General features: G+C 47.8%; 1 protein-coding gene across 2 annotated transcripts in view; it reads right to left on the bottom strand.

Moving 5' to 3' along the window:
• Positions 1–25,494, bottom strand: part of dscaml1 (Down syndrome cell adhesion molecule like 1) — a 703,857-nt gene that overhangs the window by 247,914 nt on the left and 430,449 nt on the right. For both annotated transcript variants that reach the window (XM_085967838.1, XM_085967839.1), the window contains 3 exons: positions 21,246–21,524; positions 2,292–2,567; positions 354–650 (listed from right to left, as the gene is read on the bottom strand). In XM_085967838.1, coding sequence (XP_085823964.1) covers positions 354–650; positions 2,292–2,567; positions 21,246–21,524 — 852 coding nt within the window. The remainder of the gene's footprint in view (positions 1–353; positions 651–2,291; positions 2,568–21,245; positions 21,525–25,494) is intronic.

Genomic DNA, 25,494 nt, shown 5'->3' with positions numbered 1-25,494 from the left:
CCTTCTGACCCACAAACAAGGGTGCTACCCACTGAGCCACAGCTGGCACTACAAGGTTACCTGACCCAGGTAGTCTCATGATCAGGGAGCAGTGTGAGTGTTTCTGAGGGGGAGGGGGGGCGGGGGGTGGCTGCAAGCAGAGAATGGCAGGCCCCAGAAAAAAACAGGGGAAGAAAATATGCAATTATTAATAATGGGAATACATCCGGATGATGATTCGGATTGGGAAGGAAATGCAGCTCCTTGAAACAAAAAAATCAAAACAAGTGTACGCTTGGGACAAAATATCAGGTTAACACATCACACTTAACAACAGAAGTTATCCTATCTGATATTGAAAAGTAGACAGGCACCTCTTACGTTTATTCGCGCTTGGTACTCGGCGCTGCCGACTAGGTTTCTTGCTGCACAGCGGTAAACCCCTCCGTCTTTGATCTGCGGGTTGGTGACATTCATGTGGCTGACGGTGGTGCCGTCTGTCATGGTGTACTGGTTAGTCCGATGGCTGCTGTCTCTGAGGATCAACTCGTCGTCCAGGGTCCAGGCGAGGGTCGGGGGAGGAGCACCCTTGGCAGCGCACATGAGGAAAAACTGTTCACCCGGATTGACCACCTTTTCACTAAAGGACGAGATAATTCGAGGCGTTCCATCTAAGGGGGAGGTGGGGGGGGGGAGGGGGGGTGCGGGGGATATGAGGATAAAATAAATAGAAGGAAACAGGTGAATTCAGGCTTCCTTCTGCATGAATGAAACTGCCCTCACTGTCGAGAGGACCTGTAGATGTAAACTCCCAGATATCGCGCTCAGTATCCAATCAATGCCACCAAACTTTTAATTGAAAATAATAAAAAAATAATCTTTGATGCTCATCCTGATAAAAGGATGTTAGTGCTGGGGAATGGGACTTTGTTTTCGCAATGAATAGACCTTGGGAGGTACTTTAACTGCCAGGGAGGGGAAGAAGCCCTGGTCAGCGGCTGGTCAGTCCAGGAACAGTCCTGCTACCCCTGGCCCCCCACAAAGGAACAAAATAAACTTACCTACCCTCTCCTCCTGCTGATCCCCCCCACCCCGCTTCCCCTCTGCCCCCCGCGCGTCAGCTTCAGCCTGTTGTTGAAAGCTGCTCAGGCCAATGTTAAAATAGCAGTCAGGTCCCAATGACATCATCTGCATATCTAAAGGAGGACTTCGGGCGGGTGTCCTGGGCGCGTGCAATTTAGAATTGCAGTCGGCCAGGTCGGGGAGTGAGGCCAGCGGGTAACCCTTCCGCTGCATTTCAACTACTCCCACCCTGCCCGGTTTCCACTGGGTGTGGGGGAGAGTGTTAAAATTCTCCCTCCACCCCCCCCCCGCCCCTCCAGTTTCACCATTGCGTACTCCGAGATTAGGGAAAGGATGGACCAGAGGCAGGCTGAAGCTCCATCCACTACGCCCCATTCTCTGAAAAGCACCCTCGTTATACCAGTGTGAGCTGTTCGATTTTCCACACCAGACATCCTTATGACTCTCTGAGTGGCACTGCCCATTTGTGTCTAATTCTAGGCTCTTGGTTGCAATGGGCCATTGCCCGTGTGCAACTTGCTGAATGTGCTCAAACTCATGGTGCAGAAGCAGAGACTTGCATCCCATCAGATTGGGTTGGATGTGGGCCCACAGGCAAAAGGGAAGTCCACTAGCCTGCTGTGTAACCAACTAACCCCTAAGAAAAAAAAGAAAGACTGGCATTTATATAGCGCCTTTCACAACTTCAAGATGTTCCCATAGTGCCTCACAGCCAATGAAGTACTTTTTGAAGTGTAGTCACTGTTGTAATGTAGGAAACGCGGCTGCCAATCTGCACATAGCAAGCTCCCACAAACAGCAATGTGATAATGACCAGATAATCTGTTTTAGTGATTTTGGTTAGGGGATAAATATTGGCCCCAGGACACCGGGGAGAACTCCCCTGCTGTTCTTCGAATAGTGCCACGGGATCTTTTACATTCACCCGAGAGAGCAGACGGGGCCTCGGTTTAACGTCTCATCCGAAAGGCAGCAGCTCCGACAGCACTCCCTCAATAATGCACTGAAGTGTCAGTGTAGAATATGTGCTTAAGTCTCTGGACTTCTGTCTAGAGGCGAGAGTGCTACCACTGAGCCAAGGCTGACACCTTATAACTATCAGGGTTTAAGCAGTGCAGCAAGTGAGCATTGACAACCAGGCTTAGAGAGAGTCCCAACTTGCAGGGCTCAGCATCCCCAATCATGAAATCCATCATTAGACATTGTGCTCTGGTTTTTAAAGCTTGTACCTTCTAACACTATGATGGAGAAGTCCTGCGCAGTTTGGGATTTCCTGGTGGCAAAGCACTGGTAGGCCCCTGAGTGACTCTTCTGTGCAGACGTGATAAGAAGTGTTTCGTTATTGATCCCACGAATGGAGATGTAACCGTCGGGAATGATGAGCTCAGTGTCTCTGTACCACCTGATGACGTACTCTGGAGAACCCATCACACCGCATGACAGGATGACAGTACTGCCGATTCCAGTCTTCAGTTTCTTTGGAGTCACTGTTACTCTCAGTGGATCTGCAAAAGTAATAGACAAATAAGAAGAGAAAATTACTAAAGTGGTGGGGTAGAGCAGCATGCATATAGATGTCTTAAACATGTCGGTCCCACCTCAATCTTTTCTGAATGTGTACACTGATCATGCGTTAGTTCTATAGAGTTCAAGCTCAACAGTAGTGAAGGAGCATAATGAAGCTTATTATAGAATCATAGAATAGTACAGTACAGAAGGAGGCCATTCGGCCCATCGAGTCTGCGCCGGCTCTTTCGAAGAGCAATCCAGTTAGTCCCACTCCCCCGTTCTTTCCCCATAATCCCTGCAATTTTTTCTCCTTCAAGTATTTTCCAATTCCCTTTTGGAGGCTTCCATTGAATCCATTTCCACCACTTTATCAGGCAGCGCATTCCAAATCCGAACCACTCGTCGCGTAAAAAAGTTTTTCCTCCTGTCGCCTCTGGTTCAATCACCTTAAACCTGTGTCGTCTGGTTATCAACCCTTCAGCCATTGGAAGCAGTGGCATTTCATGTCCTTAAGATGTCCCAAAGTGCTTCACAACCAATGAATCACTGTCAAAGTGTTGTTATGTAGACAAACATGGCAGCAATTTGAACATAGCAAGGTCTCACAACCAACAAACGAGATGAATGACCAGTTAATCCGCTTTTGTTGGTGCTGGTTGAGGGAGAAATGCTGGCCAGGTCACTGGGGAGCACTCCCCCTGCTCGACAAATAGTACCACGGGATCTTTTACATCCACCTGAACAAGCAGACGGTTTAACATCTCATCTGAAAGATGGTACCACAGATTTCCTCACTACTGCACTGAAGTGTCAGTCTACACTATGGGCTCAAAGTCCTGGAGTGCGGCTTGAACCCATAGCCTTCTCGTCTCAGAGGGGAGAGTGCTACTAACTGAGCCAAGCTAACACTTGCACTAAGCACCAACAGGAAGTTTGCTATTCATTGTCTCCAACCCCGTCTCCCCATGTTTGAAGCTGGAAGCAACTATACTGGTACACAGGCTTGGCAAAGGTAGTGTCCAGTCACCACCCCATCATTGTTAATGGCCAGCAAATGCACTTGGGTTCCACAGCAAGGCCAGTTTAATTACCAACTCCTGTATTAAACCCTCCTCAGCTAGACAACCCTTAAGTACTTTGCATTTTGACACCCAATGTCAGCATCAAACATTTACAAGTGTAGCATGGGTTGGGTGCATACTAAAGCTTACATTTACTTTGTACCTTAACCCTAATTTAAGTATCCTCTTCTACACCAGTGTGATATTTCACATTTCCACATCAACCAGCTATTATAGAATCATAGAAGCATACAACACAGAAGGAGACCATTTGGCCCATCGTGCCTGTGCCGGCTCTTTGAAAGAGCGATCCAATTAGTCCCACTCCCCCCGTTCTTTCTCCATAGACCTACAATTTTTTCTTTTCTAATATTTATCCAATTTCCTCTTGAAAATTACTAATGAATCTTCTTCCACCATCCTTTCAGGCAGTGCATTCCAGATCATAACAACTCGCTGCGTAAAAAGATTTCTCCTCATCTCCCCTCTTTTGCCAATTACTAATTCTTGTGGTCTTTCTGAATGACGCTTCCAATTTAGCACAGAACAAAGAGAATGGAAGAAAAAATAAAAGATCCACTCCTAGGCTGCTGCCCGATACCCCCTTGTAAAGGCCTGGAGACATTCTCCTACTTGTTCTGAGCTAAAAAGCTTGGGAGCTGCCGATTCAAATAAAATAATGGAAATTCCTGGATTTTAAAGTGGAACACAGACAATAAGTGTAGATAACACAAAGTGTCTTTCTCCATTTTAATGTCTTTGAACTAGCTCTGTCAGCACCAGTGTCTGGAAAATTGACCAGCCATTGGAGGACCTACCTCAGAGGTGTCCATTCAAGTCAACACTCACATGAGGAGCTGGCTAATGATTTAGTGGGGATAGTAGGTGCAACACCTCACAAGGTCAGACAGAATCGGGCACTTTTTAAAAAATATTCGTTCATGGGATGTGGGCGTCGCTGGAAAGACCAGCATTTATTGGCCATCCCTAATTGCCCTGGAGAAGGTGGTGGTGAGCCGCCTTCTTGAACCGCTGCAGTTCGTGTGGTGAAGGTGCTCCCACAGTGCTGTTAGGAAGGGAGTTCCAGGATTTTGACCCAGCAGCGATGAAAGAACGGCCGATATATTTCCAAGTCAGGATGGTGTGTGACTTGGAGGGGAATTTGGAGGTAGTGGTGCTCCCATTCACCTGCTGCCCTTGTCCTTCTAGGTGGAAGAGGTCGTGGGTTTGGGAGGGGCTGCTGAAGAAGCCTTGACGAGTTGCTGCAGTGCATCTTGCAGATGGTACACACTGCAGCCACGGTACGCTGGTGGTGGAGCGAGTGAATGTTTAAGGTGGTGGATGGGGTGCTAATCAAGCGGGCTGCTTTGTCCTGGATAGTGTCGAGCTTCTTGAGTGTTGTTGGAGCTGCACTCATCCAGGCAATGGAGAGTATTCCATCACACTCCTGACTTGTGCCTTATAGATGGTGGAAAGGCTTTGGGGAATCAGGAGGTGAGACACTCGCTACAGAATACCTAGCCTCTGACCTACTCTTGTTGTCACAGTATTTATGTGGCTGGTCCAGTTAAGTTTCTGGTCAATGGTGACCCCCAGGATGTTGATGGTGGGGGATTCGGTGATGGTAATGCCATTGAATGTCAGGGGGCGGTGGTTAGATTGCCACACAAGTACCTGTACCAGCCTAACTCCATCTCACAGGATGGACAGGGCTGGACAGACTAGATGCAGGAAGGATGTTCCTGATGGCGGGGGAGTCCAGAACCAGGGGTCACAGTCTAAGGATAAGGGATAAGCCATTTAGGACTGAGATGAGGAGGAATTTCTTCACCCAGAGAGTGGCGAACCTGTGGAATTCTCTACCACAGAAGGCAGTTGAGGCCAACTTATTAAATATATTCAAGAAGGAGTTGGATATATTTTTTAAGGCTAAAGGGATCAAGGGATATGGGGAGAAAGCATGGACAGGGTACTGAATTTGGATGATCAGCCATGATCTCATTAAATGGCGGAACAGGCTCGAGGGGCCGAATGACCTACTCCTGCTCCTATCTCTTATGTTCATTAATAAATAGACATTCTTATTATGAACACAGCTAGCTTTTGCTAGACACTTTTATTGAGCACATGTGGACTAGGTACAGTATCTGTAGAGGCTTCCATCTTGACTACTGCCTTGTGGGTAGCCTAGTGCCTCGTGGGTAATGTAGTCTTAATATACATACAGCTGGGTAGTGTAGTCTTATACATACAGCTATACACAGCTCTACACAGCTCTACGGCTCCACCTAGTGTCCACTATAGAATGACATGTTATTGATCATTACATCCCCCTTTCTTTGAGGTTGAACAAAATCAATATCAATCAACTTTCAAGAAAACAATAAAGATAATATCAGTAACACTTTTGTTACTGCTCTATAAACATAAACATTTTCAAAACAGTCAACACATTTTCAAAGCTTTACATTGTACTCAAAGATTAAGTCTATCAGGCTTTTTTACTTCATGTGTGGATCTTCTCAACACGGGTAAGTCTGATGTGTCTTCATGAGATTGTTCTGGCGGTGAATGACAAGATGCAGTTGCGGCATTGTCATCAATCTGCTCTTGTATAGATCGAGGTCTCCTTGCGATCTTTGCTTGGAGAGGGTTTCAGTGTTTCCTTCACTCTTCATGCCATAACTCTCAATGTGGTCAATGCACTCTCGAAAAACTGCTGGCAGCTGGATCCCATCATACAGCATAGTCCTCTCAGCAGCCTCGGCTAATGGAACACCAAAGATTGGCCTGAGGGAAGAAGGAGTATCCACCGGAACTGCTTCCTGCTCTGGTCCAGGCTTCTTCTTTTTCTTTTTCTCTTTCCACTGCTTAACAACATCTGCTGCAGTTATATCTTTGGAATTTTTCTCCTTGTGTTTTTCCTCTTTGTGCTTTTCTTCCTTTGGCTTCTCTTTGACCTTAAAGTCTTTTTCTTTCTTCTTGGAGAAACTAGGCTTTTTGAAGACATGGATACCCTTTGGCCTTTTCATCCTTGATGGGCTCTCTGCTTCATCACCTGAGTCATCTGGTCTGCTGATGGCACAGTTTATACGGTAGACTCTCTTGACTAGTTCTAAGTCTTCACAAGCTTTGTCACCTAGTAGAGAATCAAGCCCTTCAGCCACAACAGAAAACATGAGATGATGCACTTTGTCTTTGACTGTCACTTTAAGTCTGCATACACCTAAGCTATCTATTTTCTGTCCATTATAGTCCTTCAGTAGTACTGACTTTTTCTGTATTTTGGGCTTTTCTTTCATATTGTTAATGTCACTCATACTGATTAAGTTTGCTTTTGCCCCAGTGTCCAGTTTCAATGTAACTAATGCTCCATTTATCTGCAGTGGGATCATCCATTTGTCCACTTTTACTGCATTGACTTTATGTTCAGCATTGTCCATTTCTGAGGGCTGCACATTTTCTGTATCTTTTTTGATATCGTCACATGACACCATTCCTACAAAAAATGTCTCACTTAAATCAGTGTCCTCAATCACATTAACTTGTTGCCCTTTCGTTGTTTTTACTTTTGAAAAGCATTGTTTGGCAAAGTGATTCTTTCCATTACACTTTGTGCACATTTTTCCAAACGCTGGGCATTGTCTTAACTGGTGTTTGTAACCACAGCGTTTACAATTAAAAATTTCATCCTCTGATTGCTTTTCATTTCTGTTCTGCCCATGTTTCTTCCCCTTATAGGACACAGCACCAACAGCAGCATTATCACTCATTACAATCGCATCATTATTGATTTCACTGAAAGTCTTCACGTGCTTTCGAGCTAGCTCGCTGGCTTGGCATATTTTCACCGCATTTTCCAAATTTAGTTCGGTTTCTCTCAACAGACGTTCCCTGACTTTTTTATCATGAATACCAAACACAATCTGGTCACGAATCATGGATGCTTTGAGCTCAGAGAAATTACATGTCTGTGCTTTCAGTTTCAGATCAGTTATAAAGCTAGCAAAAGTCCCATTTTGCTGCTGTGTCCTTGAACAGAACATGTATCTTTCATAGGTCTCATTCTTTTTGGGAGAGCAATGTGCATCAAATTTTTTTAGCACATCTTCTAATTTTTCTCTGTTCTCCTCTGGATTAAATACAAATGTATTAAATACCTCTATCGCCTGTGGGCCTGCAACCGTAAGCAGCAACGCTATCTTCCTTGCGTCTGGCTTCGTACCAAATCCGATGGCTGCAATGTAGAGTTCAAATTGTTGTTTAAGAGTCTGCCAATTGTAGTCGATATTTCCTGTGAGTTTCAAACGCTCTGGTGGCTTCAAATTCTCCATGTCACTTTTCACAATTTTCAGCAGATCTTCACCATCCTGGTACCATCTTATGTTCATTAATAAATAGACATTCTTATTATGAACACAGCTAGCTTTTGCTAGACACTTTTATTGAGCACATGTGGACTAGGTACAGTATCTGTAGAGGCTTCCATCTTGACTACTGCCTTGTGGGTAGCCTAGTGCCTCATGGGTAATGTAGTCTTAATATACATACAGCTGGGTAGTGTAGTCTTATACATACAGCTATATACAGCTCTACACAGCTCTACGGCTCCACCTAATGTCCACTATAGAATGACATGTTATTGATCATTATACTATCTATGTTTCTAAACTTCCATTATTATCCCAATAGGAGTTTACAGCTCTGTTGTCCCATTTCAGATGAGACTGGGTTAAACAGGATCTGCCCTGCCGACTGGTTACCATGAGAAAGTAGGAAACCGTCTCCACTTTGCTCTGTAGCTGGAGGAGGGATGTGTGACAGTGACGAGACCTTAAGGGTGAAGATCAAAAAGTGGGGAAGGCAAAAGTTGAGTAAGGTAACCCAACAGTGTTCCGGCCTGATGTATAGCCTATTATATTTTCTCTGGCAGGGTTAGTAAGTTTAGAACATCCTAGTTGTTTTTTTGTAATGAGTATCCCATTTCTACGAATTAGATTAATGGCCCGTATTTTCCGATGCCTGCGGGTGTGTACGCACTGTGTACAGACCCGTAGGGACATCGGAAATGCCAGTTTCAAGTATGCGAAGCACATGCGCTGAAAACCGGCATTTCCGATCTGTCAAGAATCCTCTTGACAGATCGGACGCCTGCCCTGGAGAAGGGCCTCTGCGGGGGGGGGAGTTCCACTTTCTACAGAACCTCCGCCCACAGAAAACCTTTAGAAATCTTACGCCTGGTAAATGAAGGTAAGTTTATTTTTAGTCCCGTAAAAAACTTTGCACCCCTGGGATGCGTGGGCCCTGCGCATTTCGACTGTGGAGAGGCCCAGGAGCGGAAGTGTTCAGACCTCGGGAGCCCTCGGGTAAGTTCGTAGATTTTTTTCCGATAGGAGGCGTCCCCAAGCGGGAAGCCTCCGATCGGAAGTTATGGGCCAATGTGTCCCGCACACAGGGCGAAACCAAGTCCAGTGAAATAAAATGACATCGAATTTACAGCAAAAAAACAGGTCACTCGGCCCAACTGTTCTATGCTGGAATAGAAGCAACTATTTGAATTGGATGCGAGCCGGCCAGGTTTCCGAGGGCTATAGGGAGGCGGGAGCAGATCGACCAGTGCTTCCTCGAGCACTGCTTGTGGGCCAGGAGGGGCAGGCCTGCTCCCTCACCACCCCCAGTCCCTCCAGCAAATCTTCCGCCATGATCAGCCGATGCCCCTCCCTCCAAACCCGCGATCCTGACCCTCCCTCCATGCGACCTCTCCCATCCCGACTGCCGTTTCGACCCCCATCATTTCTGCACTGCGATCTCCCTCTCCACAATCTGCCGACCCACCCCCCTCCACTGAGCCCCGATCATTCCCTCCCTCCCTCCTCGCTCTGAGCTCCCCCACCATGCCCCCGGTCTTTCCCTCCCTCCCTCCTCGCTCTGAGCTCCCCCACCATGCCCCCGATCTTTCCCTCCCTCCCTCCTCGCTCTGAGCTCCCCCACCATGCCCCCGATCTTTCCCTCCCTCCCTCCTCGCTCTGAGCTCCCCCACCATGCCCCCGATCTTTCCCTCCCTCCCTCCTCGCTCTGAGCTCCCCCACCATGCCCCCGGTCTTTCCCTCCCTCCCTCCTCGCTCTGAGCTCCCCCACTGAGCCCCGATCTTTCCCTCCCTCCCTCCTCGCTCTGAGCTCCCCCACCATGCCCCCAATCTTTCCCTCCCTCCCTCCTCGCTCTGAGCTCCCCCACTAAGCCCCCGATCTTTCCCTCCCTCCCTCCTCGCTCTGAGCTCCCCCACTAAGCCCCCGATCTTTCCCTCCCTCCCTCCTCGCTCTGAGCTCCCCCACCATGCCCCCCGGTCTTTCCCTCCCTCCCTCCTCGCTCTGAGCTCCCCCACCATGCCCCCGGTCTTTCCCTCCCTCCCTCCTCGCTCTGAGCTCCCCCACCATGCCCCGATCTTTCCCTCCCTCCCTCCTCGCTCTGAGCCCCCCCACCATGCCCCGATCTTTCCCTCCCTCCCTCCTCGCTCTGAGCTCCCCCACCATGCCCCCGGTCTTTCCCTCCCTCCCTCCTCGCTCTGAGCTCCCCCACCATGCCCCCGATCTTTCCCTCCCTTCCTCCTCGCTCTGAGCTCCCCCACCATGCCCCCGGTCTTTCCCTCCCTCCCTCCTCGCTCTGAGCTCCCCCACCTTGCCCCCGGTCTTTCCCTCCCTCCCTCCTCGCTCTGAGCTCCCCCACCATGCCCCCGATCTTTCCCTCCCTCCCTCCTCGCTCTGAGCTCCCCCACCATGCCCCCGATCTTTCCCTCCCTCCCTCCTCGCTCTGAGCTCCCCCACCATGCCCCCCGGTCTTTCCCTCCCTCCCGCCTCGCTCTGAGCTCCCCCACCATGCCCCGATCTGTCCCTCCCTCCCTCCTCGCTCTGAGCTCCCCCACCATGCCCTGATCTTTCCCTCCCTCCCTCCTCGCTCTGAGCTCCCCCACCATGCCCCCGGTCTTTCCCTCCCTCCCTCCTCGCTCTGAGCTCCCCCACCATGCCCCCGATCTTTCCCTCCCTTCCTCCTCGCTCTGAGCTCCCCCACCATGCCCCCGGTCTTTCCCTCCCTCCCTCCTCGCTCTGAGCTCCCCCACCATGCCCCCGATCTTTCCCTCCCTCCCTCCTCGCTCTGAGCTCCCCCACCATGCCCTGATCTTTCCCTCCCTCCCTCCTCGCTCTGAGCTCCCCCACCTTGCCCCCGGTCTTTCCCTCCCTCCCTCCTCGCTTTGAGCTCCCCCACCTTGCCCCCGGTCTTTCCCTCCCTCCCTCCTCGCTCTGAGCTCCCCCACCATGCCCCCGATCTTTCCCTCCCTCCCTCCTCGCTCTGAGCTCCCCCACCATGCCCCCGATCTTTCCCTCCCTCCCTCCTCGCTCTGAGCTCCCCCACTGAGCCTCAATCTTTCCCTCCCTCCCTCCTCGCTCTGAGCTCCCCCACCATGCCCCCGATCTTTCCCTCCCTCCCTCCTCGCTCTGAGCTCCCCCACCATGCCCCCGATCTTTCCCTCCCTCCCTCCTCGCTCTGAGCTACCCCACCATGCCCCCGATCTTTCCCTCCCTCCCTCCTCGCTCTGAGCTCCCCCACCGAGCCTCGATCTTTCCCTCCCTCCCTCCTCGCTCTGAGCTCCCCCACCATGCCCCCGATCTTTCCCTCCCTCCCTCCTCGCTCTGAGCTCCCCCACCATGCCCCCGATCTTTCCCTCCCTCCCTCCTCGCTCTGAGCTCCCCCACCATGCCCCCGATCTTTCCCTCTCAATCTGGCCAGGTGGCGGGGGGAGGGGGGCGCGAAACAGTGTAAAAAATTGATAAGGAGATCCTGCCATGAAATTCGGCAGGACCTCCGAGTTCCCGGCATTTTCGGGTTCCCCCCCCTCTCCTCCCCCGCAAATACGCACACCCACTCCCTTCCCGTAAATATCGGCGCCCAAATCTCAGTTTTGAGCGTTTCCTGGCCAATGCAGGACTTTCCAAAAGTGGTAAACCTTTTCTGATCACTTCTCCCAAAGGGGGCGCTCTCTGTGCTCTGGGAGAAGTGGAATGTCTGTGGTAAGTACTGAAGGAAGACTAGGCAGTTGCTTGGCCATTTTCGAATCAAATTGCACTGCTTTCAAAAAGCAAAATAGATGCTTCACATGAGCATACTTTTCACAATGTATAATGTCATTGAAAAGACTGACAGATCTGCTGCTGGGTGGAGGGGGGTGTTGTGTCGGTACCTTTCTACCTAGACACAATTAGAACTCAGAACCCAGAGATTCAAACATGAAGTGCTTTATTCAGGAAGGAAAGGAAAGTTCTGGAGAGTTTCGAACAAAGAGAGCTAAACTTAACCAAGAGAACACCCAACAATGTATCTGCTGTGACAGCGCCACCACAGGTGGGAGGAGAACACACAATACATAACATATTCTTCCCCTCTTAAATGAAAGGTCCACATTATTCCTCAACAGGTAAGTTACTTTCAATGCACTCAACTAACCAAGGGTAGTGGTAGACTGCCTCAAACCCTGACTTTACCCTGGGGTTTATTCTGCCCCAGTCTTGTGGGTAAGTCGCTAAGCCTACAGATCCAAGCGTCTTGGAGGCCGCCGCTCTCTGACAGGATACCGGCGGTCATCGCTGGCTTCCACAGCAGTAGGCATTGACACAGGCCTAGATAGAGAAGGTGCCTGTGTCAGTCGAAAGTCAGGAGTTTGCACAGGTGGAACAGTCTCTTTGACTTCCTGTGTTGGAGAAGAGCACTGTGGCAAAGGATGCTGGTTTGCGGTATCATCCGGAAACAGTTCAGGCCAACCAGCCGTTGGAGCCTCTGTGGCTGTCTCTGCTCCTAGCAACAGTTGATCTGTGTGTCTTCTCCAGACGACGTCCTCAGCAGTCTCAACCGTGTAAGACACAGGGCCCGTCTGCGCAATCACCGTAGCAGGAACCCATTTCGGTCCAGTGTTGTAGTTTCGAGCTAGGACGTGCTCTCCAGGGTGAAACCGTCTCTCCTTGGCTCTTTTCTCTCTCTTTTCAACTTGAGCTTGTTGTTGACAATGGACAACCTGTTCTGCCCTTGGAGGTTTGAGTAAGTCAAAACTTGTCCGCAACTGCCTCTTCATCATGAGCGAAGCGGGGGAAGTTTTGGTTGTGGCATGCGGCTCGTTCCTGTAGGACAACAGGAAGCTGTTCAGACGTTGGTGGATTGAGCCCTGACCTTACGATGCCTTCAAGGTGTGCTTCAAAGTTTGCACAAACCTTTCTGCCAGGCCGTTAGTAGAGGGATGATAGGGCGCAGACCTGATGTGTTGGACACCATTCACATGCAGGAAGGTTGCAAACTCCTGTGATACAAATTGTGGACCGGTGTCACTTACGAGTTGTTCCGGTGAGCCATAACGGCTGAACATCTCACCAAGTTTCTCAATTGTTTTCTCTGCCGTGGTAGACCTCATCACAGCGACCTCCGGCCACTTGCTACGAGCGTCCACAACCGCCATAAACATCTTCTCTTCGAAAGGACTGGCGAAGTCCACATGTACTCGCTGCCACACTTCTGCAGGCCAATCCCTGGGGTGTATGGTTGCCAGCGGTGGAACATTCCAGACCCTTTGACATGGGGAACATGTTTTGGCTTTCTCCTCAATATTTCCATCGAGACCTGGCCACCAGAAGTAGCTTCTTGCCATTTCCTTCATCCGAACCATCCCACTGTGGCCTGTATGAAGTTGTTGCAGTATAGGTTCCCTCAGAGGTGGCGGAATGATGACACGGCGTCCCCAAAGAAGATAACCTGCCTGGACGGAGAGCTCATTTCTTTTTGAAATGTAAGGTTTCAAACTAGGAGAATCTCCTATAGCTCTCCCTCGAATGACATCGTCCATTACCTCAGACAGGACTGGATCGTTGCGGGTGTACCTTCGCACCTGAACTGCCATGACAGGTGCTCCCTCCACTTGTCTAAAGTAGAAGATATCTATCTGATGAGGCTCTGGGGGAGTAACAGGCAAGGGTAGCCTCGAGAGACCGTCTGCGTTGCCGTGCAAGTCTGATTTGCGATATTTGATGTCGTATATGTGTCCTGACAACAGTAAAGCCCACCTTTGCATCCTGCTTGCAGCAAGAGATGGAATTCCGGTGTGGGGCCCGAAGATTGAAGTCAATGGACGGTGGTCTATCAGGGGTGTGAACCTTCTCCCAAACAGGTACTGATGAAATTTTCGAATTCCAAAAACGATTCCCAAGGCCTCGCGCTCAATCTGTGCATAGTTACTCTCGGCCTTGTTCAAGGTGCGTGATGCGAAGGCGATAGGTTTCTCTTCACCAGAAGGCATGATGTGGGATAAGACTGCTCCCATACCATATGGTGATGCATCACATGCTAGCTGCATGGCTAGCTTTGGGTCGAAGTGTGTCAGGACCTCCGATTTCAGCAATGCTTTCTTTGCTTGGGCGAAAGCTTCGTTGCACAGTTCAGTCCATTTCCATGTTTTGCCTTGACATAGCAACTGATGTAACGGCTTCAGCAATGTTGCTAAGTCTGGAATAAACTTCCCGTAGTAGTTAAGTAGCCCCAGAAATGAACGTAACTGGCTCACATTCTGGGGTGCTGGGGCCTCCACGATCGCCTTGACCTTTGACGGCGCCTTATGCAGGCCAGTAGCATCAATCACAAGCCCCAGGTACTCAACTGAAGACTGAAAGAATTCACATTTGTCTTTACGAACTCTGAGTCCGTACTCTTTCAGTCGTTGTAGTGTCGCATCCAAGTTCAGAAGATGATCCTCCTCATTTGTCCCAGTGACAAGGATGTCGTCCAGGTAGCACTGGACTCCTGGCAGTCCACTCAAAATCTGATCCATTGCCCTTTGAAATAGAGCAGGGGCCGACGTAATTCCAAACGGAAGGCAGCAGTACCTGTATAGCCCCCTGTGTGTCACAATTGTCAGCAGCTCCTTTGATTTGTCATCGACATGCATTTGTAGATAAGCCTGGCATAAGTCTATTTTGCTGAACTTTTGCCCTCCGGTCAGGCCCGTAAAAAGATCATCAATGAGGGGAAGAGGGTACTGTTCCGCAGACAGCACCGGGTTAATAGTCACTTTAAAATCCCCGCAGATTTGAACAGATCCATCCTTTTTCAGGACAGGAACAATGGGTGTGGCCCATTTGCTCACGCTCACAGGCTCCAGGACTCCATTCTCGACTAAGGCCTCCAAGTTAGCCTCAACTTTTGGCCTAATTGCATAGGGTACAGGTCGGGCTTTGTGAAACTTCGGCTTGCTGTCAGGTTTAATGTCCAGTCTCACGCTGATCTTGTTCATGCTCCCAAGTTCCCCATTGAAGAGTTCTGCATGTTTGTTTAACACTGCAGTCAGACCTGACTCCCCTTTTGACATCATGCGGACTGCAGGCCAGTCCAACGTGATTTTCTCTAGCCACGCACGTCCCAGTAGCGATGGGTAATTTCCCTTTACCACATATAGTGGCAGTTTCGCAGTCTGTCCGTTCAATTTAACTGTCACCTCAATGGCGCCTCTCATGGCCACAGGTTCGCCGGTATACATCTTTAGTACAATGTTTGTTGGCTGAAGGGTAAGATGCTTTAGCATTTTGTTGTAGACAGTGTCTGAAACAAGGGACACAGCCTGTGTCCACCTCCATCCGCACTGATTGTCCCTCCACCAGTGGTGACACCCAGTAGCTATTTGAACCACCTGCAACCGTCAGTATGTGCACCTCTTCCTCCTCAGAGGTGTCGCTCCCCTCTGTTTTGCTTGTTCCATCATACTGCACTGAATGAACACTCTTTTTCCTCTCTTGTCCAAATGCAGACATTTTGCTTTCATGCTTCCCAGCTCTGTCTGTTCTTTTTTTACCTCTACCGGCACGTTCAATGTGACCCTTTTTGCCACAATTTCGGCATTCCAGCTCTGTACACCAGCAGTCATTAGCGTGATGGCCCGTTTTCCCACAACGGTAACATGTGCCGTTCCGCGCACCTTTAGGCTCAGACGACACCTTGTGAACTCTCCCTGTTGAACTCAACTGGTGAGCCTCCTTTTCCGCCATCTCCATGGAGACACTAACTTCAATGGCCTTTTCAAGAGTAAGGTTGTCCTCAGTAAGAAGGCGCTTCTGTGTGGCTGCACTTTGCAGACCACACACAAGTCTGTCTCTAATGGTGTCATTCAGCACCTCCTTGAACTTGCAGTGTTCTGACAACCTTTTTAAAGCAGCAATAAACATCGTCACTGATTCCCCCTCCTCTTGATTCTGTTTGTGAAATCTAAATCTCTCCGCAATAACCAGAGGTTTTGGTGAAAAATGTGCTCCAAGAATTTCCACTAGTTGCTTATATGTTTCAGTTCCTGGCTTATCTGGCTGCACAAGGCTGCGAAGTAAATTGAATGTCTTCGGCCCCATTACACTCAAAAAGGTAGGCACGACCTTTTCGTTTGCCACCGCATTCGCCAAAACAAAATAGTCAAAACGTTCCGTATAAGCACTCCATTGCTCCACATTTTCATCAAAATCACCGATGTTTCCTAATATAGTAGCCATCTCACATTTCAAATTAAAATTTTTGTTTACTCACTGCACCCGTAACGTTAATGTGATGCTGCAATCTCTGTTCCGAGTGTTTTGTAGTCGAAAACAAGAAAGTTCCCACAACGCAGATTCATCCGATCCTCGTCGCCACTTTGTTGTGTCGGTACCTTTCTACCTAGACACAATTAGAACTCAGAACCCAGAGATTCAAACATGAAGTGCTTTATTCAGGAAGGAAAGGAAAGTTCTGGAGATTTCCGAACAAACAGAGCTAAATTTAACCAACAGAACACCCAACCATGCATCTGCTGTGACAGCGCCACTACAGGTGGGAGGAGAACACACAATACATAACAGGGGGGCTTAGCATTTGGACGACTGAGGGCGTTAGATTCGGGCAACCCATAATTCTGACTAAACTGAATCTGAAACTGAGGAGTGTAACAGTGTACAGACCTCTCTGAGCCAAGAAAGAAGCCCTTCAGATGGATAAGTGCCTCCTCACTCTGTTTGACCATATTTGAATACTTGCTAAGAACAGTCAGAAAACAAGAGGGGTACAGGCCTGGCTGATGTCTGTCCACAGAGGAAATAGAGGCCTTAAACAACAGACACCTAAACATTGCATCCCTTAGCCAGATGATTAATCCAAATATTGGACACAGAGGGGGAAAAATTCAGTTGTTTGCGCCTCCCATTAGCGCCTTAAGAAGGCGCTAATTGGGCGCAAAGCAACTAGCGCCCAGGCGCGGCAATGTTTGCGCCGCTCGCAAAATTAACTAGACATTTTGCAGTGGCGCTAAACACTACCGCCATGATCTCCTGTGCCGGCAGATCGTGATGTCAGTCGAGTGTGCAACGCCCTGGTAGCGCCCGGGACTGGTTATTGAGTGGCGCCCCCCTGCCTTACTGCCTGCCGATAGCAATGACAGGTTGAGGGGAACGTTTTGCAGTCAGGAAGGGACTAGGGGAGCGCTATTTAAAGGCGACCGCTTCCTGCCTTTTTTTGTTGGTGACATTTTTGCACCACGCATTCTGAGAGAGAGAGAGACTTCTGGAGAGATTCAACACTGTGTGAAGGAGTTTTGCATACTGAGCAGCACTTTGCAGGTTCATTTTGATTTGCCCTTCCTTGTATCGATTTAGAAGAGACTATGGGGGCTGCACTCTGAGCTCTTTCCCTGGGCCTCTCCATTGTTCTTTCCAGCAGATTTGATCTACAGGTCTCTCCAGGCCGAGATTCAAGGCTGCAATGAGCAGGATGTGGATGGAGAGCAAGATCGACCCTCCCCTTTAAGAACTGGCCGGCGCCAGTGTGTCTGTGTTCCATTGCTGACTGACATCACATGAGCTTCGCCAGCGCTCTGAGGTAGCGCCTCGCTCCTCGGTGTTAGCGCCTTAAGAGAGGTGTGTAGCGCCTGATTTAACGCTCCAATCACCACCAGGGGCGATAGAGGCCAAGTTTGCAGTTGGAGGTGATAATTAGCGCCAAGCGCTAAACTTTGCGCACAGCCGATAATGGCGCCCCAAACGGGGTGATACCGAATTTTTACCCCAGAGACACTGCAGAAATGGATCCTGAGGTCTCAATGTTACCATTTTGTTGAGAAGGACAGGCGTTTTATAACTTCAACATCCAGCATAAGCAAAAATGTGAATTTTTCTGTCGAAATAAATCGAATTTGGTTCAGTTCAGAATAACGCAGCCAAAGTTTGTCCTGCTCCACTGCTCTCTTCACAGCATGGAGCGAGCAATTTATTGACGGTCAGGGATTTCTGTCCTTGAAGTTAGACCCAGGCACAAGTCTGAGCTCCTCCCCTTGCAGCTGATCCGGTCACCCCTGCAACGGGGCTTTGCTCAGTTCACAGCGATGATGAAAACTGGGAGCGGAGACACAGTTCCTCCTCATCACCCAACTGCAGGAGGGAGGCTTGCGTTTGGTTTTGGATTCTGTAGGAGGCCATTAGCTGCTCTCTGTACTCTGTTCTTCTGCTCTCTATTTGTTCACCAAAAGCCCATCAACAAAATCATTAGATTGTTCAAAAGGGAAAATTACCATGCTGAGGAAAAAAAAGAATATACTTGAAATTATAAATCACCTCATCATGCATCAACTGTGGCTCAGTGGGTAGCACTCTTGTTTGTGACTCAGAAGGTTGTGTGTTCAAGTCCCACTCCAGACACTTAAGCACAAAAATCTAAGCTCTCACTCCAGTGCTGTCTTTCAGATGAGATATTAAGGCCAGGCCTAGTCTGACCTCTTGGGTGGATGTTAAAGATCCCATTCAAAGATAGAGCGGGGGAGTTATCCCTGAGGTCTCTGACCAATATTTATCACTAAAGCAGATTATCGTTGTTGTGGGAGCTTGCTGTGCACTGCTGTGTTTCTTACATGACTGCAGTTCAAAGTCATACTTCATTGGCTGTAACAGTGCTTTAGGACATCCTGAGGTCACGAAAGGAGCTATATAAGTTCTTTCTTTCTATCACATCCTCAGGACGTGCTTTACAACCGATGGATTACTTTGGAAGTTTAGGCACTGTTGTTATGTAGGCAAAAGCAACAGCCAATTTGTGCACAAGAAGGGGTTCCACAGACAGTAAATGTAGGCCCGTATTTTCCGACCCCTACGGGTGTGTTCGAGCTATGTACCCACCCGTAGGGACCTCGCAAGTGCCGGTTTCAGGCATGCGAAGCGCATGCGCTGAAAACCAGCATTTCCGATCTGTCAAGAATCCTCTTGACAGATCCTCCGCCTGCCCGGGAGAAGGGCCTCCGTGGGGGTAGAGTTCCGCTTTCTGCACAACCTCCGCCCGCTGAAAACCTTTAAAAATCTTACGCCTTGTAAAAGCCTGCATAATGCCTGCTTTTACCAGCATGAGAGTTTTAAAAAGTTCTAAAACATTTTTTTCACTCATTTATAATTTAAAAATACTTTTAAAAAAGGTAAGTTTTTTTTAGCCCTGTAAAAAGCTTTAATTTTTTTTCAAAAAATTGTTTAAAATATTTAATTTAATGTAATTTTAACTAATTTTAAAAACGTGATCTTTAAAAAATATGTATTTAATGTTTTGATGTGTTTTTTCAGTGATCCCCATTCATAGTTCTGACAGGCCAAAGTGTCAAAAGTATGAAGGGGGATTCCCTTCTCCCATTTGCGAACTGCCTGCGCCCCTGGGATACCTGGACCCTGGGCATTTCGTCGTGGAGAGGCCCAGGAGCAGAAATGGCCGGACCTCGGGAGCCCTCAGGTAGGGGGCGTAGATTTTTTCCAGATCGGAGGCCTCCGCACGCAGGAAGCCTCCGATCGGAAAATACGGGCCAATGAATCTGTTATTTAGTGGCACTGGTTGAGGGATGAATGGTGTTCAGCACACCGGGAGAGCTCCCTGTTCTTTACATAATGCCATGGGATCGGACACATCCTCCTGTACAGATGCCCTCAGTATTGCACTAAGGACTAATGAGAACCACATGCAATTTTTTCTGTGATGTCATCATATTGAAGTGATAATAACACCGTTTTGCACCACACCAGTGGGAACTGCATCATTGTGTCACCCGTTTGGCTAATATTTTTCTTCATTGAAGATGTCTCTTTAGGAATGATTGGGAAGAAGCAATTTCTCATGTCGGACAATGTACAGGAAACTCTTTGGTATCCGGCACCGACGGGACCGGGATGGTGCCGGTTGATTAAAAATTCCGGATGACGGAGAGGGTTATCTACCGAGGCTATTTTCAACAAACAAAAATAAAAAAATCAAGAAATGTGCAGTATACAGTAATTGGGTACTCACCTACAGAATGTTGTGTTAAATGGATGGTGGAAGATGCTGCCAGTTGAGGGTAATCCATAACTCTTTAATTACTTAACAGTAAAACAAAACTTATACAGCACCAAGAAGCCGAGTAGTGGCAGTTTGGAGAACTACCCCCACTGACTAACTCGGCCACCGCGGGAGACTCGGACTCGGCAACATTGCCGCTTATTGAGGTGTTGTTTTCGGAGTGAGAATTTTGCCGGTTAATAGAGAATTCCGGATATTTAGCTGCCGTTTAAACGAGAGTTTCCTGTATGCTTATCCTGCCACAGATAAGTAGTGGGAATTCCCAAGTACTGGGAATTTAAATCAGTTAAAACAATGATCAAATTGTGAAAGTAGTTAGTCGAGTTGAACTTCGAATCTTGATTTGCAGACACCTACTCCAGCATTTTCTTTTTCCCAAATACTGTGGATCTCCTCATCTCCCTCAGTCTTTCCTTCCTCCTGTCTTTTAAAACCCAAGTTTAATGTCACCTCATCACTATATCCTGATGACATCAACTCCTCCTTTTCACCTTGGTCGTGCCCTTGCACTGTGAACCTTCTGTTCTCTCCTCCCCTTCCCCCCTTTCCCTGTCCCGACACTTGCTTAAAATCTGTTACATCTCCAACATTTTCCAGTTCTGATGAACGTTCTACAACTTCAAACGTTAACTCTGTTGTTCTCTCTCCACAGATGCTGCCTGACCTGCCGAGTATTTCCAGCATTTTCTGTTTTTATTTCAGATTTCCAGCGTCCGCAGTATTTTGCTTCTGAATCAAATCACCCTGTCATCTCTTCACCCACGATAGAACGATAGAAGGACAAGGGCAGCAGACGCATGGGAACACCACCACCTCCAAGTTCCCCTCCAAGTCACACATCATCCTGACTTGGAAATATATCGGCCGTTCCTTCATCGTCGCTGGGTTAAAATCCTGGAACTCCCTACCTAACAGCACTGTGGGAGTACCTTCACCACACGGACTGCAGCAGTTCAAGAAGGTGGCTCACCACCACCTTCTCGAGGGCAACTAGGGATGGGGCAATAAATGCTGGCCTTGCCGGCGACGCCCACATCCCATAAAAAACGAATTAATAAAAACATTAACACACATGCAAGTAACTTTATGTGTTCTAGTCAACACTGCGAACTCTCCACATGGAGGTGGCATGCACTGCAGCCGATTCCATTCCCCCAGCAGGTTTATCCACGGCCTCACTGACCATCTATGGAGACGTGAAAAGCTCTTACCTACGACTTTAAGGATTTCGGTAACTTCAGCTGAGCCAAATGTGTTTGTCACCTCACAGATGTACGTCCCACTGTCCTCCACACGTAGGTGGTTGATCGTCAGGCCTGTGATGCGCTTGGTCCACCTGCTATCGACGGGCAGAGGCCTGTTGTCTTTCAGCCAGCGGATTGCTGGGTTTGGATAACCTGAAGCGATGCAAGGCAGCTCCATGGTTTTCCCGGTTTTAACTTCTCTGGACTGAAAACTGTCCAACACTGTAGGTGCTGATTCCATAGGATCTGCAGAGAGAAACATGCGGATTTTTGGTGGGGATCGTCGGTGGAACCAAGCCTTGCATAACTTCAATATCATTGCTGTTTACATTTAGGGAAACAAGGAGGGAAGGGAAGAGGGGAGAGGCAAGGGAGGAGGGAAGAAAATAACAGAAAAGTAGAGGGAAGAGGATGAGGAAAGAGAAGAGAAGAAAAGGAAGGGAAAAGTGACCAGACAGACAAATAAGCAGAAAGTGAGAGAGACATTTTCTTGGAGGGAATTAAGATTTGGGATAAACCCAAGGTTTAACTCACTCTAAGGTGATTATCCAACTTACTGGCATTTATTTTTAATTTCTATTTTACTGAACCCTTAAAAACCCAGTGCTAATAATGCAATTTCTAACCTTTAACATTTTTCCCCAAGCGACATTGTTCCCTTGTCAAAGTACTCCACTGGATGATGTCAAACAAATAACACAATTGCAACAGCTGAGATTGAGTGTTACGGAACTCTCAGAGATGAGCAATGCCGTAGGGTGCACCATCAGAAGTTAGAACGTGATGGCTTCAATAGGAGTCATAACTGACCATGTCCATGAGTGGGGCTGAGAGGATTTACTTTATTGATGCCATTTAGCGGTCTGATGGAAGGAAAGCGCGTGACGCTTTTCAACCTTTAGCAAGGCAGGGGGGTAACTTCACTCCTTCGGGCAGGGTTAGATTCCACGAGCTACCGGTGAGCATCACGTCCACAAAGAACGGAGCCTCCCGCTTTGGGTTCTGTGTGGCAAAGAGGAACTGGAACATGTTGTTGGCATTCGCAGTTCCAGTCATTACACCTCTGCCATCCAATTGGCTGAAAAACTGGTCTAGTTTTAGCCAAATGGTAATTATTTTCTAGTTTCAAAATGGACCCTGGGAACTAGGGGGAAGCTTGACCAAAAGAAGGGTTCAAGCTTTAAAATAATGCAAGAGAAAATGTTAGACTAGATAGAGTGGGTTAGGTAAGGCAGGGAAGAAGCAAAATTAAGATTGAAATAATCATAGAATCAGAAAATCTTACAGCACAGAAGGAGGCCATTTGGAAGAGCTCTCCAATTAATCCCACTCCCCCCCCCCGCCCGCTCTTTACCCCATAGCCCTGCAAATTTCTCCTTTTCAAGTATTTCTCCAATTCCCCTTTTGAAAGTTACTATTGAATCTGCTTCCACCACCCTTTCAGGCAGCGCATTGCAGATCATAATAACACACGGCGTAAAAACAAAAATTCTCCTTATTTCCCCCCTGGATTTTTTGCCAATTATCATAAATCTGTGTCCTGTGTTTACCGACCCTCCTGCCCGTGGAAAGAGTTTCTCTCTAAGAGTGAAAGAGAGAAAGAGGCTGGGGAAGAACACAGGCTGAGCAGAAGTAAAAAAAATACAGTTTTAATTAAGATTGTGTTTTGAATATTTATTTTGTGGATGGGATTGTTATTGCAGCAATAAAGCTATTCCTGGCATGTTAGTGGCTTTATTTGCTATAATATCAGTGCTGGCTTCAGTGCACAAGCTGCAAACTCAAAATCTGGCCAGCCCAGACAGACACTGGATTGTGTTCCTACGCCTGGGCATCTGGGATCACTTGGCACAGCACACAGAGGAAAATCGGGCAGGGAGGGTCATATGATTGTAAGAGAACTGTCCGATTCTCCATCCATTCCAATTATTGGACAGAAAATTGCGCAGGCTCCGTTACAGGCGTGTGAGTTTCCTCTACGCCCTGTGCCCAGGCAAGCCCATGTGCAATAAGAGGAAAATCCAACTCCCAATTCATTTCCTGGACCTTACGGGGAGGTAAGGTATAAAGGCTCCAATGAATCAAAACTAGATTTTGAAAGCAGGGATTTATCGCACAATTAGGCACAATCCAAACTCAGGGTTTGTGTTGGTTGAGTGCGTGCGTCTGTTCCATGCTATGTTTGGAGATATTTATAGCCAGCTAGGTTACAAGAAGGAGTACAATAGCAAAATACTGCGGATGCTGGAAATCTGAAATAACAATAGAAAATGCTGGAAATACTCAGCAGGCCAAGCAGCATCTGTGGAGAGAGAAACTGTTAAGTCTGTGTGTTATATTGAGAATTACTACACAGACCACAAGAGTAAACTTTAACAGGTCTTTACTAGTTGAAGGTCAGGGCGGAACTGCCCAATAAATCATTACACAGCACTTATATACCGGTGTGGTCACCGCCGGTATTACAGTATACAGCAGCCAAGATAAAGTAGTGCAACCCTTAAAATAGTTCTCTTAAAGGCGGAACAGTTACATACACTACAATCCTCCCTTTTTAGCTTAAACATATATATTCCCCATTAAACATAATATCATAACATATATACACGACTTCATGTAAAACAGTTCACAGATTCAGTCTCTGAGGCGGCGCCTCCTGCGCCTCCTGACTCGGTCCGGATAACGACTCGGTGGTGTAGTAGTTTCTTGTTGCTGGGGTGACTCATCTAATAGTCCTTCACTGGACTTAACAGCTTGAACTTTCGTAACTGCAGAACCAGCATTGCTGACTTCTAAAGACTCGAGTACCTTGAGAAGTTTTTCTACTTCCAGCCTGATTTGGCTCAGTTCGGAGGGACCATGTGCGTGACAGCTTGAAGTAGCAGACTGCTTCTCTTCCACTGTAATGTTCTGTAGTTCTTTGACTACCTTTGACGGAGGCTCTTTAATAGTCAGCCTCGCCTCAGATTTTGATTTCCCTGCGATAAACTGCAGCAAGCCGGTCATCTTACAAGTTGTTTGTTTCAGAGTGAGACGATGAATAGTGCCACTATGCTCAATGTCCACATCTTCAGAAGCATGAAGAATTTCACCATTTAGTATCCATTTTGGAGGCTTCACGTCCGCAACTGAAAGCTCATACTCAAGAATGGCGTCACTTGGCTCTGTCACTTCCACATCACATATGGGTTTAATGATGGCAATTGATTGCTCTTCTACATATAACTTTGCTGTGCTTTGGTCATCTATGGCATCGCACATGTAGTTGCCTTCATCTTCAAAAGCGACATTATTAATAACGAGCTTCCTGTACACATCTTCACTCACAATCTCATATTTATTACTGGGATGAATCTCTTTGTCTTTGTAATACCACTTGACAGCAGCATTTGGCCTGGAAACCTTGCATTCGAAAATGACACGATGTTTCTCCATGCCAATCTTCTCTCTTAAGGGTTCCACAATTTTAACTGGCAATTCTTTAATTCGAAGCAAAGCTCTGGAAGTAGCGCTTTCAGCAACAAACTTGATCTCTGCAGCATCTTCAGCTTTTGCCTCTGCCCCCACTTCCCTGAGTGGCTTATTACTGCTGACACTGCTCACAAAAGGGTGCTCTTTCTTCTTAGCTTTCAACTGATCGATGAATTTGACATATTCCCTTTCTTGCTCCGCTTTGATTCATTTGGCCTCATCGCGCAGACAATTTGTGTGTTCCTGTTCCATTTTCTCAATCAGCTGCTTCTGTTGTCTTTCCAGATTCTCCCACTCTGTGTCAAAGAACTTTTTCTTTGCATTCATCTCTTGCTCAAAACGGCGAATCATTTGTTCTAATTGCTGTTGTAATTTGAAATTGAGTTGAGTTCGAGCCCGGTGTTCCTCAGAAATGTGCATGTCTGTAGACTGGACAGACTCAGAATTCTCTGTCAAACTATGTTGTTGTTGTTCAGTGGAATTCTGTTCTGATACTTTGTTCTCTCCTGAAGCATTTATGCTCTCCTTCGTTTTTCCATCATTAGTCTGCAAGTCCATTTTAGACTTGTCTTTTGCACCTGGGCTGATCTTACCATCATCAGTTCCAGAGTCTGAGCTGATCCTGGGTAGGCGGCAATCTTCCTCGCCGTCAAAGAAACTGCACGGCTCGAGTCTTCCCTCGCGATCGGACGTGATGACAGTTCTGGTGAAGTTGTAGTAGTATTCCATATCCTCGTCAGAAGAC

Source organism: Somniosus microcephalus, chromosome 26 (genome assembly GCF_052327205.1).
Source record: "Somniosus microcephalus isolate GS21.2 chromosome 26, FLI_Smic_1.0, whole genome shotgun sequence".
NCBI lineage: Eukaryota > Metazoa > Chordata > Chondrichthyes > Squaliformes > Somniosidae > Somniosus > Somniosus microcephalus.
This window is presented reverse-complemented; position numbering and strand designations above follow the sequence as displayed.